Below are 13419 nucleotides of genomic sequence, written 5' to 3'. Positions count from 1 at the left end.
ATTGGTGAGAGCTCTTATAAGTAACTGACAGGGGCTGCATGGTTCTAGGAAAGGAAGCGAAGTGGATAGGGGGCCATAAAATAAGATTAAGAGACTAGAAGACTCAAATAAATAGAAAAACGTGGAAAGTTATCATCACACTTAAAAAAAATGAGACCAGGGAGCTGTCATTGCAATGGGATTTAGTCACAGGTGACAATATCCAGATTGTGTCATGGGTGAGCGTCATGGAAACAGAGTGAAGCAAGGGACTATTGGCCTTGAGGAGGTCAGTGCTAAGGGATTAAATAGATGGCTACATGGTGTTTTAACTTACAAAGGATGCAGACAGGAGCAAATTGGAGATTAAAAACTATAAGCCAGACACTTAAGTATAAAAACAAGGTGGCCAGGCACAGTGGCTCATGCCTCTAATCCCAGCACTTTGGGAGGCTGAGGCAGGCAAATCACTTGAGATCAGGAGTTTGAGACCAGCTTGGTCAACATGGTGAAACCCCATGTCTACTAAAACTATAAGAATTAGCCAGGTGTGGTGGCATGTGCCTGTAGTCCTGGCTGCTCAGGAGGCTGAGGCAGGAGAATCACTTGAACTCAGGAGGTGGAGGTTGCAGTGAGCCGGGATCATGCCTTTGTACCCCAGCCTGGGCAACAACAAAAAAAAAAAAAAGAAAGAAAAAGAATGCTATAGAAAAGGTGATTGGAAGATGCCAGAAAGGTATAGCTGGATAGAATAAGCTTCAAAGGAGGAGAGATTTTTTTAATGAGTGTAGAAGAACAATCATTTAAAAGTAGCAGTAAAGGCATAGATAATGCCTTCTGGTTTATATTTAAATCTTCTGTGATTCATACAAAAGAGCATCCTTGGAGAAAGGAAGTAGCGTGCTCGAAGGTAAGCTGCTGCTTCGCCAGGGTAAGGAGGTTGAGGAGAATTCCAAAAGGAGTCTGAAGATAAAAGGGAGTTGGTTTATGGTTGAATGGAGACGCCATGAAGCACAAGGGAATTGTCTTTTGGTTTTGGTGGGGAATGTGCTGGGAGTCAGCAGTGGGATGACTGGTTGTCCTAGGCATGGTGGAAAGTGTAGGGCAATGAATAAAGCAGCAGGACAAGGAGATAAGACTGCTTAACTGGAAGGGCCTTCCTTTGTCAGATAGTTTGTAGCTTGAATTTTCTGCTACAAAAGTGATAGCAATGTTATTAAGGTAAATCAACATACTTAAAAAATGGGCAGGTATTAAAAACTACCTGCATACAGAAACAATAGGACGACTACAAAGTGAATGCTCTGGAAATGTAGTCTTTCAACAGTATTTTTGCAATAGTTGCAGACAGTACATACCAGCAATAGTGATTAACAGTTGAGTAGCTCAAACAACTGAATAATGAAGATGCTATAAAATATTAACAGGAAGAAAATCCTTTCAAGCAATAAGAGGTCTCTAGGTGACATTCTGCTCTCAGCCCATTGTTTGCTCAGCACTCAACAAGTTTTCATGTCTGAGATGCATAGAGATGCCCTGAGCACACAGCCTCATTGGTTTCACACTGATGGTTGCCTATCATTGCAAATGCAAGTATGGAAAATGACTTTTAGTGACTCCATGAAGGGATAGTCAACTCTAGACAATTTTACAACTTAGTTAATTCTGTCTCTTCTGCTCTATTTATTTTGCCTTTCAGTTCCTTCAGATAGCTAGGCTTCTCTTTTTGATTTACCTGTCCAAAATCAGTATCCTACCCAAGCCTAACCATGTTTCTGTCATTAACTCCTTATACCGACTCAAAACTTCTAATCCTCCAGCTTTGTTTGGGGTATTAAGAAGGAAAGTTATCTGATTAAGATAATTCATGATAAAGTACACATGAGTTTTAGTTGTCGCTTTTCCAATAGTCTTTTAATTCTAAAATGGGAGCTTTTGAAAATTGTGTGCAGTAGATGACGTTGAACAAGAGCCTTCTCTTGTACCTTCTTACTTCCTGTTTTCCAATCACTGCTGTAATACAAAGAAGCTACTTGGCTCTGTATGTCCAAAAGGTTACCTTCTCCAGATACTTGCACAAATGAGGCTATGCACAGCTGTGGTATAATTTTAAAGGATATGCAATTTTTTTATGTGCTCCGAAATATCTTCCTCACCAACTTGCATCAGTAAATTATTTCCCTAGTATTTGACTTAAAGTTCTTATTATTAGAATAATCTATAACTAGACAATAGAAATTGAACTACTATTTCTGGAATGTTTTTCTTGAGGAGAATAATTATATTTATCTCAGAGACTTGGTCAGCTTTTCATTTGACCTATTTCTTTGTATTTGTTTGTTCGTTTTGTTTTTGTGTGTTTGACCTATTTCTTATTGGAAATTGTGGTTGTCACTTTGGATTTGAATGTATTGTAGGAAGGAAAAGAGGACCTACTATGATTTTAGCACCTTTAGTGGACCAGGTCTTGGCTAAGTGTTTTCCATGCATTCTCATTTAATTCTTATACCGCCACCAAGAAAGAGGGAATAATCTCTTCTTAAGAGATTCAACTCAGAGTTAAATAAATGGCTTAAGTTCCCACAGTTAGGAAGCTTGGAAGCTGGGATTTGAACTCAGGTTGGTCTGACTCTCCAACTGCAGTGTTCTCCAGAAAGTCTGTGTGTTTTTGGAGGAGCAAGCGTTGAATGACATGACCAGCCCTAAGGAATTGAATGAGGCTGTCAGGTCACATAAGGATGGCCAGAGAAAGTGAGGAGCACAACATAGAGGGGAGGTTGGCATTAAAAGAAGGAATTTGCTTCATTCATGATTAGGCCTACCACCTAAATATTTAGATGTTCCTGAAGGCTTAGCATTTGGTGACATGATCTCTGTGGCCCTCCTAACAATTTCTGTCAGTCCTGTGATTTGAAGTCCTTAGTCTACATTTGAAGCTTGGGCATGGAGACATCAATTGTATGTATAGTAGTCTCCTCTTATCTGTGGTTTCACTTTCCATGGCTTCAGTTACCCATGGTCAGCACACCCTGAAAATATTAAATAGAAATTCCAAAGAGAAACAACATATACATTTTAAGTTGTGTACCATTCTAAGTAGTGTGATGAAATCTTACACTGTCATACTCTGTCCCTTCTTCACCACAAGAGGAAAGGTGATACAGTAAAATAAGATATCTTTAGAGAGAAACCACATTCACATAACTTTTATTGCAGTATAATTGTTCTCTTTTACTATTAGTTATTGTTAATCTCTTGCTGACCTAATCTATAAACTAAACTTTATTATAGGTATGTATATATAGGAAAAAAACAAGAGTGTGTGTGTGTGTGTGTGTGTGTGTGTATGTGTGTATGTATATATATATATAGAGGGTTTAGTACTCTGCAGTTTCAGGCATCTACTGGGAGCCTTAGAATTTATCTCCCGAGGATAAAGAGGTACTCTTGTATACCTAGTGGCATTTTATCTACCATGTGGCCAGATGAAGGTATTTTTTATTCTTAAACAGCTGCAGTTAGAATTTAAAGAACCCAATTTATAGAATGTAGCCAGTCATGGATTGGAAATTTCAGGTCCCACAGCTGTTTTCTGAAGCAGCTTTTGCCAAGTGTAGCACTTGAGAGATGGAGAAGAATGATTCTATACAGTGTTTTCACACTATTGTGACCTGCAGGCTCTCTCTACTTTCAAGCTTCTATTTTGGTAATGTTATGTTTTCCATCTCCATTAGTTCAGCTGCAATAATGTCCTCAGTCAGGATAGGTACATAGTGTCTTGAGGAAGAGCAATAAGTCTTTTTGGTGAGGTGCGCTTGTCAGCAATCAAATTGATAACATTTTTACATGGCCTTTTATTTGCTTGATTTTCAGCCTGAGTTGCTTAATAAATATGGATGTTCTGTCCAGGGGATTTTCATTCTCATTATGGGACTGTGTTGCATTGCTGTTGTAATCGGTTTATGACTTCTCCAGTTATCTCTGGGAGTGCTATCAGGGTGGAACGTCTTTAAGCTCCATTATGAAAAGCTGTCGTGTTAGCTATTTGGCCTTCAGAATGGCCAAATCGTTGTCGGAGTTGCTTTGCTTTTGGGGTTCTATAGTGTGTAACCTGATTGAAAAATGGGCCCTGGCTCTTTTATGAGCAGGGGAATTGGATAGAGGATTTCTACCTTGCCAACATTCCCATTTACAACATTAGCACTTACAGGAAACTTCACTGCCATTTGAACCTGGCCATGAAGGCCACATATAAAGATGCCGGTACCATTTGGGAATGTTGTTATCTTCATCTCACAGACAAGTGATGGAATTAGATATAAAAAGTGAACATTAGGACAACCTCCTGTCCTCAATTATGAATATTCTGCTTATGTTGTAAATACTAGCCAAAGACTGCCTTCTTTCATGACTGATATAGTTTTAGAAGCTATTTTTAATGTGGACATGGTAAGCAAGTCAGGCAAGGTATTGTTTTGTCGCCTTTGCATTCTTTTGGAAAAGCTATTAGTTCCCTTATGAAGAATCCTGTTATACCCTTTCTTATCCAAGAAGGGACCACAAAACAGGGTAAAAATTGTTAAAATTATGTATTATTTGAAACATCTGTTAATTTTTTTCCACGATTATTTCCAGAGACAAATTAAAGACTGTCAAGTACATGGAAAAATACAGATGACACTTCTCTTGTGAGAAGATGTTGTTGATATATTTGACCTCATTTGCAGGCCCCAAGGAACAGTGGACATTGTCTGATAGTGTCGCAGAACCTTTGGTTTTCTTAACAGCATCTTATCCTTAAACATTGTTTTTAGCATTCCAGTGGTATAAACCGTAAATGTTTTTTCTTCTTTAATTTTTTCTATTTTTTTCCCATAGGGATATTTGAACAGCCAATGTTTAGTGGATTCATATAGATAGCTGTATTAGTCGGGGTTCTGCAGAGAAACAGAACCAGTAAGATATGTAGAGAAAGCAAGAGATTGAGATTCATTGGTTGATTTTTAAGGAATTGACTCTCATGCTTGTGGGTGTTGGCAAATCTGAAATCTGCAGAGCCGGCCAGCAGGCTGGAAACTTAGGTTAGACTTGATGTTGTAGTTTTGAGTATGGATTCCAAAGGGCAGGAGGATGGAACTCAGGCAGTTTCTGTGTTGCAGTGTTGAGAATTTATCCTTGAAGGGAAAGCTCAGTCTTTGCTCTTAAGGCCCTCAACTGACTGAGTGAGGCCCGCTCACATTGTGGAGCATAATCTGCTTTACCCAAAGCCTACTGATTTAAATGTTAATCCTATTTTTTAAATGTCTTCACAGAACATATAGACTGGTGTTTGACCAAATAACTGAGCATCAAAACAAGCCTCATTGACATGAAAAATTAACCATTACAATCACATTATGATTATGGTGAACATTTTGAATGTTTTAGAAGAAAAACAGATATCATCTCCTGGGGTAATACACAAAGCACACATATAGGGGAAGGTGCTACTGAAACAGAGAACATATGTAGTTCAGAACTGTGTGGTCCTAATTAAATGCAGAGTTTCTTTTCTTTTCTTTCTTTCTTTTTTTTTTGTTTTGAGACGAAATTTCGCTCTTGTTGCCCAGGCTAGAGTGCAATGGCAGGAGCTCAACTCACGGCATCCTCCACCTCCTGGGTTCAAGCGATTCCCCTGCCTCAGCCTCCTGAGTAGCTGGGATTACAGGCACCTGCCACTACATCCAGCTAATTTTTTGTATTTTTAGTAGAGAAGGGGTATCACCATGTTGGCCAGGCTGGTCTCGAACTCTAAAGGCAGACTTTCAATCAGCATTCCATTATGCAAATTCAGCTTGCAGAAATGTTTATGTTTGACTCATATTGTAGTTTTAAAAATGGATTAATTGCCAGTATTTAAAAATTGGGAAAACACAGCAATAAAATCTAGACATTTTAGTTTCCTCAGAAGATCTGGCAACCAAGGTTCTTATTCCCACTTAGTAATGATTGACAGTAAGTAGTAGTTACCTCATTCAGGCACACATTTCCCATTGAGCTGCTGCACTTATTTATATTAACTGCTAGGCTCTTGGTGGTGTTTGAGAGGATGACCTCTTGCCGTAAGGAAGAGAGAGATCCTGTGGGCTAGTGAGGTTCTGTGGAGGATCCTAGTTTTGGCTTGATTAGGATTTAGATAAGCAAAATGAGAAGGGGATATGTCAGTTGACTTTAAAAGAAAAAAGCAAAGATGCATGGAGGTGGGACTGTATGTGAGAAAATTTGCCACCTAACCAGAAGAACAAGCCTGTGAGATTGGGTGTAGGAGAAGGTAAGACTGAATTATCAGACAGGAGCTAGCATGATAATTAAGGCAACATTGTCCTTTTAACAATTAAACTTCAAATTGTCTGTGCCTTAAAACAACTGAAGTTTATTTCTTGATTATGTGAAGTTCAAAATAGGTGTTCCTAGTGGGCAAATCTCTCAAGCAGTTTTGTCTTTTTCCATCTCGTGGCTGTGTCATCTTCACCGCTTCTGAAGTCACAGCAGAAGAGGAAAGAGGGTGAATGATTATGTAAGGCAGCAGGTTTCTGTCGAGCATACCTGAAAGTGGTGCACATACTTTCTGCTCACATTTCACTGGCCACATCCTCCTGCAAAGGAAGGCTAGGAAATAAGAGTCCAGCTGTGTTCCCTCGGTAAAAGAAGAAACAGGGCTAGCGAATGACTAGCCAATCTCTAGCACAAGAGACAGGGGCATTGGAAGTAAGCAGGCAAGAGCTGCTGTATGATGTAAGATATTTATTAATCCGTTTAGCATATATTTACAGACTACTTTTCTGTGTTGAATGCTGTGCTATGCACCACGTAGACTTTTGAACAAAGGAGCAATGCGGTGAAAGTACTGTTTTGAGGAATTAGCCTGGGGGCAGAATATAAAAACAAGAGAAAGCAAATTCTTAGTCAGAGGGGGATGGTGAAAAACCTGCTATCTTTCTCCAGCTGAGAGCTAATGAGATTGTGTGGGTAAAGAGCAATATTAATAGTATCAATGACAATCATAGTTACTATGTGCCATGCAGTGTTACAAGCTACTTTATGTGTACTTAACTGTCACTCAAATTTATGACGTAAGTGCTATTACTCTCCTTTTCTAGACGGGGAAAGCAAGTCTTCAACTGATTAAGTCATTTGCCCAAATTCACATAAATCTTGGCAGGGCTCGAGGATTTAAACTTAGGAAGTCGATGTTGTTTTATAACTGCTGTAGTATTAGTGAAATGGAAATCAATCTAATGAAAACATTGTGAGCTTAAGTGAACAATAATGAAAACTATATTATTAATTTGAGAAGGACACTGTGACTTTCTAAAAGACCTTCATAACCTGAAGAAGAAGAAGAAGAAGAAGTGAAATTGGATAAATGACCTTTCAAGAAATCTCCCTATTCTTGGGCACACTTGACTGGATTTAGTTAACTTCTAACGAGTTTTTGGTGAATTCTGAGCTGTTTAAGAATATGACATCTTTTTAACCCACTGAAAACCAAATCATTGTGTCTTGAGGAAAAGCAAGTCTTTAATTCTTTGTTCTGATAAATATGCCAGAACACCAATTTCTGTATCTGTGTCATGTCTTTGTCAGGATTGAAATGGGTATAATTTCAGATAATGGACTTAAAATAATATGTGTCTGGTATTTCCAGAAATATTAATAAACACCAGAGACTTTGGGTTGTTGATATAAAGTTCTGTTTTTGGCAGTTGACTGTTGGGATGGCCCGGATGGAGAGCCAGTAGTACATCATGGTTACACTCTCACTTCAAAAATTCTCTTCAGAGATGTTGTGGAGACCATCAACAAGCACGCCTTTGTGAAGAATGAGTAAGTACAGCAGCACCCGCGAGCTAAGCGGTAGCTTCCCACATGGAGCTGCCTGATGTAACGTAGCTACAAAACCACGTCCTCTTCCTTGGACTCTACACTGCCCTCTACCAGCCTAGTTTTCTCCTTCCTTCTCAGCAAAACATCGTGAACAAATAATGCGGCCTTCACATTTGTACTTTCTCATGCCGCATTGATGCCTTATCCCATTCTTTCTCAATATGCCTCCTTAAAGACGTTCTTGGAAACAGTGACCTCTAAATTTCTAAATCCAGGGTGTCAAGTGTCCATAAAATCTGGAAACATAGGTTACTAAGTACATAATTAGTGGGTTTTGGTCATGATGGATGTCTTATCTATACACTGAGGTGTCTGGAGTCCTTATGTTACTTGACCCTCTCCTATCATTTGACAAAGTTGAATATTTCCTTGTCTTTTCTGACTTCCATTATATCATTCTCCCCTCCATTGCTCTCATTGCTTCTCAATCTCTTTTTTTTTGTCCTGTGGTCTTCTATAAATCTATTTCCTTACTCCTTTAATGGTTAACTGTTTTCTAAGGTGTTGCCCTAGATCTACTTTCTGGAAATTTATTAAATTCTATGTCCAGAACTTTTCCCCTAAGTTCTAGACCCATGTCGAAAAATACTCAGTGAGGCCGGGTGCGGTGGCTCCTGTAGCACTTTGGGAGGCTAAGGAGGGTGGATCATGTGAGGCCAGGAGTTTTGAGATCAGTCTGGCCAACATGGCAAAGCCCTGTCTCAACTAAAAAAATACAAATATTAGGTGGATGTGGTGGTACACTTCTGTAATCCCAGCTACTCGGGAGGCTGAGGCATGAGATTTGCTTGAACCTGGAAGGCAGAGGTTGCAGTGAGCTGAGATTGCACCACTGCACTCCAACCTGGGTGACAGAGTGAGACTCCAACTCGGAAAAAGAAAAATAAAAATCGTCAGTGAATATTCATCTGAGTATCTCATAGCTGTGGGGAGCCACAACAGTGAGCAGAAGATAAGACTCCTGCCATTAAGGAGCTTATTCCCCAAGGGGAACTCAGCATCTCAGTCTGCCAAACCTCCTCTTGCTTCTTGCTCCATTTCCTCTTGTTGATAGTTAGGGGCAGCACTGGCTTCAGCCAGAAACTGGGAGTCATTCTAGACTCAACCAATTCTTGGCAATTCTACTTCCCAAGTTATCTTTTGACTCCATTGCCTCCTGTTCATTTTTATTTCCCCTTTGGTTCATCCTTCACACTGGTGGTATAGTTTTCTTTCTGAAATATGAGCATGGTGATTCAATTCTGGTCTTAAAGCCCATCAGAAGCTCTCTCAATGCACACGCATGTCTTCATGTCCCTTAAGGGCTGGCATCTCCCTTGTCTTCCACTATCATTTTCCACCATTATACCACAGAGATTTAGGATTCTGCCTTCAATGACTGTCTTTCAGCTTCCCCATTGAGCCCAGCTCTTTCCTAACTCCCCACTCTTATGTATGCTGTTCTGTCTGCCTGGAACATCCTTCCCTATTAGTCTATCTGATTAATTCTTGCTTATTCTACAAGGCCATTTAAGTGTTGTCCCTCTGACAACTTACTAATACCACCAGCTGATTTAAATCTTCTTTTTCTCCGTATTTTCTCTGTATTTAGCACCCTGCACATATTTCTGTCATATCACATAGCACCCTCTTGCAATTGGTTGGTTCCTTGCCTTCTTTTACATCTGTAAGACTGTGAACTCACTGAAAATATGAGCAATGTCTTATTATTTTGGATTCATTTTTGTTGCCTAGCAGGTACCTTCAGTATACCAGCTGTTCAAGAAAGGATTTTTGAATTAAAGGAAACAAATTAAAATTACAATTGTGTAAAATTAATTTCTTAGAAGTTAGTAGCCTTTAAATTTCCAATATTTGGTCTTCTCATTAATTAAACATGAGGTTAAAAATGCTTTTCCAATGAGACACACTTGCTGCATAGCAGATTTAGTTTAAGATGCCTCCCATGTGGAAGAATCTTGAGTACTGCATTCTAATGGGTCTTCACAACCCTGATTTCTACAGGTCCTAGCCAAGTGAGTGAAGTAATTTTTTCTTCATTTCCCAATGTATGAAGTAGAGTGTTGAGGAGGCCTGCCACCTATGTATCTTGGAAGATCCTCTGGTGATTTGACAATTTACTTCAAGTTTGGGAACCCTTAGAAGAAAAGCGCTTCAAATTAAAACAGTTAATAAGCTTGTTTAGTACATTTTAAAAGTTCAGCCTTTTCCTCTCCTTTCTTATTTTTGGTTGCATCTTTCTATCAGGGTTTCTCAACCGTGGCACTATTGACATTGTGTACTGATAATTTTTTTTTTTTTTTTTTTTTTTTGGGAGAGAGCTGTCCTGTGCAATGTAGGGTGGAAAGCAGCATCCTCAGTTTCTACTCACTATGTGCCAGTAGCACCCCTGATGTGTGACCACCAAAAATGTCTCCAGATATTGACAAGTGTCTCCTGTGTTGGGGGAATAATTGCCTCATTCCCTGTTGAGAAGCACAGCTTTACACATCATCAAACGCTAATTAGGCTTTTTTTTTTTTTTTTTTTTTTTTTTTTGAGACAGCCTTGCTCTGTTGCCCATGCTGGAGTGCGGTGGTGTGATCTCAGCTCGCTGCAAACTCTGCCTCCGGGGTTCGAGCGATTCTCGTGCTTCAGCCTCCTGAGTATCTGGGATTACTGGCACGTGCCACCGCGCCTGGCTAATTTTTGTATTTTTAGTAGAGACAGGGTTTCACTATATTGCCCAGGCTGGTCTCGAACTCCTGGCCTCAAGTGATCTGCCTGCTTTGGCCTCTCAAAGTGCTGGGATTACAGACGTGAGCCACCACTCCCTGCCACTAATAGGTTTTTTGTAAATGAATTGACAAAGTGAAAATTCCTTGTTAAAATTCCCTGATGTGACTGCAGGACAACTCAGGGTTGTCAGTTTGTTGTCGCTGTTGCTTTTCTCTCTTCTAGCATTCTAGGGTAAAAGCTATGCGAAGAAACAAATAGCAAACAGATTGTAGTCGAGTAAGGAAACCTACCTCAGCCACAAAGGCTCATGTGTAAGATGACCCACAGCATCAGGTTTTACTAATGAGGAGACAATGTAGGTCTGGAGGTCATAGCCTGTATTGTGGAACTTGTGCTTGTCATGAAAGCCTGGAAAAAGTTTTTCTGCACATTGATGTATTAAGTGATTTAAATATTGGTACATGTTGATATATTAAGTGATTTAAATATGTTGCCTATTATGTCTGAAGATATATAACAGAAAACTAGAAAAAAGTCAATAAACCTGAATTTGAAATAATTTCTTATTCTGAGGAAAAAATAAGGTTGAGGGCAGTGAAATCATGTCATCAGCCCTGATTTCGTTTCTGCCTTAGGCACCAACTCCTTTAGGTAATTACTTACATGGATCTCATGTTTTCTGTGCAGAAACCTGAGTGCTAGTGTTGAATGAATGCTTGGCTGGTTTTTATTTTTATTTTTTGACAAAGACTTATAATTCTATAAGAGCGATTTTGAAATGTGTGATGTAGGATTCTATAAAATGCAGAATTCCCTTATGTTATTTTATCCTCAATCATAATTTTCAAGGTGGGAGTTAATTATATATTTTAGAGTCAATAACTTCATTTAATGATATTCAGTGGTCTCCTAGATGCTTTTAGACTTTTGAATAAATAAGGCAAAATTACATTATATGAGTTTACTTTATTTTTTATTTTTTTTTTTGAGACGGAGTCTCACTCTGTTGCCCAGGCTGGAGCACAGTGGCCTGATCTCGGCTCACTGCAAGCTCCGCCTACTGGGTTCACGCCATTCTCCTGCCTCAGCCTCCCGAGTAGCTGGGACTACAGGCGCCCGCCACCTCGCCCGGCTAGTTTTTTGTATTTTTAGTAGAGACGGGGTTTCATCATATTAGCCAGGATGGTCTCGATCTCCTGACCTCGTGATCCACCCGCCTCAGCCTCCCAAAGTGCTGGGATTACAGTCGTGAGCCACCGCGCCCGACCGAGTTTACTTTCTTTAGACTTCTCATCTCTTTTAAAATTTTCTCTTCTTTTAAAAGAAACATAATATATCTACCATTTTTTCCTGATGCAAAATATTAGAAAAGCCATCCCGTGTGGACTGGTATTTTGTTCAGCCATTATGCTTAGCAAAGTATATTTGCTCAGAGGAATTTTTTAAATGCATTTCTAATCTTTCTCATTTTAGAAGCATTTTAATCATCAGCAGTATCGCAAATACTGTCACTAGGATTGTAACAACACAATGAATACTGAATCATTTTCAAAAATCCCTGTGAGTTGCCTGCACCCGACTCCTCTGGAATGTGTTGCTCTTTTCTCAGGTTTCCGGTTATATTGTCTATCGAGAATCACTGCAGTCTCCAGCAGCAAAGGAAGATTGCTCAGTACCTGAAAGGAATATTTCGAGATAAACTGGACCTGTCATCTGTTGATACAGGGGAGTGCAAGCAGCTTCCAAGCCCTCAAAGTTTGAAAGGCAAAATTCTAGTGAAGGTAATTACTTCAAGTAATGCAATAAAAGACATTCATTATCAGCTAAGCCTGCCCTCCCTTAAAGAATAAAAACTGGTTTCAATGGGGAATAATAATTAGAATCAATACATGAAGGATTGTCTAGATCTATGTATGCTCCTTATTCCAATGTATTTATAGTCGTGTCTTCAGAAGAAGCTTATTGTTGACTGAGCACATATTCTGAGATTTGTACTTATGAAGTGAAAACATCAATACTGTAAGCCAAATGTTTGATATTTTAGTCTGTAATAGTTGACACTAGAGAGAAATGTGTGTGTAGGAGCATGAGGTTCAGGAAAGGAGAAGGCTCCTTGTATCCATATCTGAAAGAAGTTCTTTTAGATTTTTTTTTCTCATTTCAAGCTCCAATAACTATCTGTCAAAAAAAAAAAAAAAAAAAAAGGCTTCATGGTTGATCAGTCTTGGTTATGCAAGTGAGAAGAGCTCACGTCAAAGAGGAACATAGGCACAGACATCATGCCCCACAGGACTCACGTATATGTGAAAGAGCAGTATGTGAACAGAATGACATTTCATAAACAGATTTTCTGAGGGAGGAAGCTTACTACAATAAATATTATTCGTGCAAGGAATAGCCAGAGAGACAGTTCTTTGAGTTTTCAGATCACTGACTTTGCGGTTTTACTCATTTCCAGTGAATTTTGTGTGTTTGTACTAAAACCACCTTGGGTGGCCACATCATTTTGTGATTAAAAATGTAAAGAAAAGCAATAGGGTATTAAGATTCAAACTGGGTTATATTTTACTTAAAAGAGGTGTGTATGGAAAAACAAATACCATATAGGAGGAGTAGGAAAGTCAAGGAGACAATGTAATTTCATGGCAGGACCTCAACTAAAGGGAGAGCAGCACATGGAAAAGATGGGACATATTCATTCTTAGAATTGGTCAAAACCTGTTTTCTACCAATTAAATGAAATTATAGATTCTGAATACATCAAAAAGGTGTTGCTAGGCATTTATATGCATACAA

The 13419-nt window shown here is 39.1% G+C and overlaps 1 protein-coding gene across 1 annotated transcript in view; it reads left to right on the top strand.

Moving 5' to 3' along the window:
* Nucleotides 1-13419, top strand: part of PLCH1 (phospholipase C eta 1) — a 253598-nt gene that overhangs the window by 182504 nt on the left and 57675 nt on the right. Inside the window, exons 9-10 of the mRNA XM_077991608.1 lie at nucleotides 7725-7845; nucleotides 12233-12404. Of these exons, the coding sequence (XP_077847734.1) occupies nucleotides 7725-7845; nucleotides 12233-12404 (293 nt within the window). The remainder of the gene's footprint in view (nucleotides 1-7724; nucleotides 7846-12232; nucleotides 12405-13419) is intronic.

Source organism: Macaca mulatta, chromosome 2 (assembly GCF_049350105.2).
Source record: "Macaca mulatta isolate MMU2019108-1 chromosome 2, T2T-MMU8v2.0, whole genome shotgun sequence".
Classification (NCBI taxonomy): Eukaryota; Metazoa; Chordata; class Mammalia; order Primates; family Cercopithecidae; genus Macaca; species Macaca mulatta.
The sequence above is the reverse complement of the archived record's forward strand: the minus strand, read 5'-3'. Positions and strand labels throughout refer to the sequence as shown.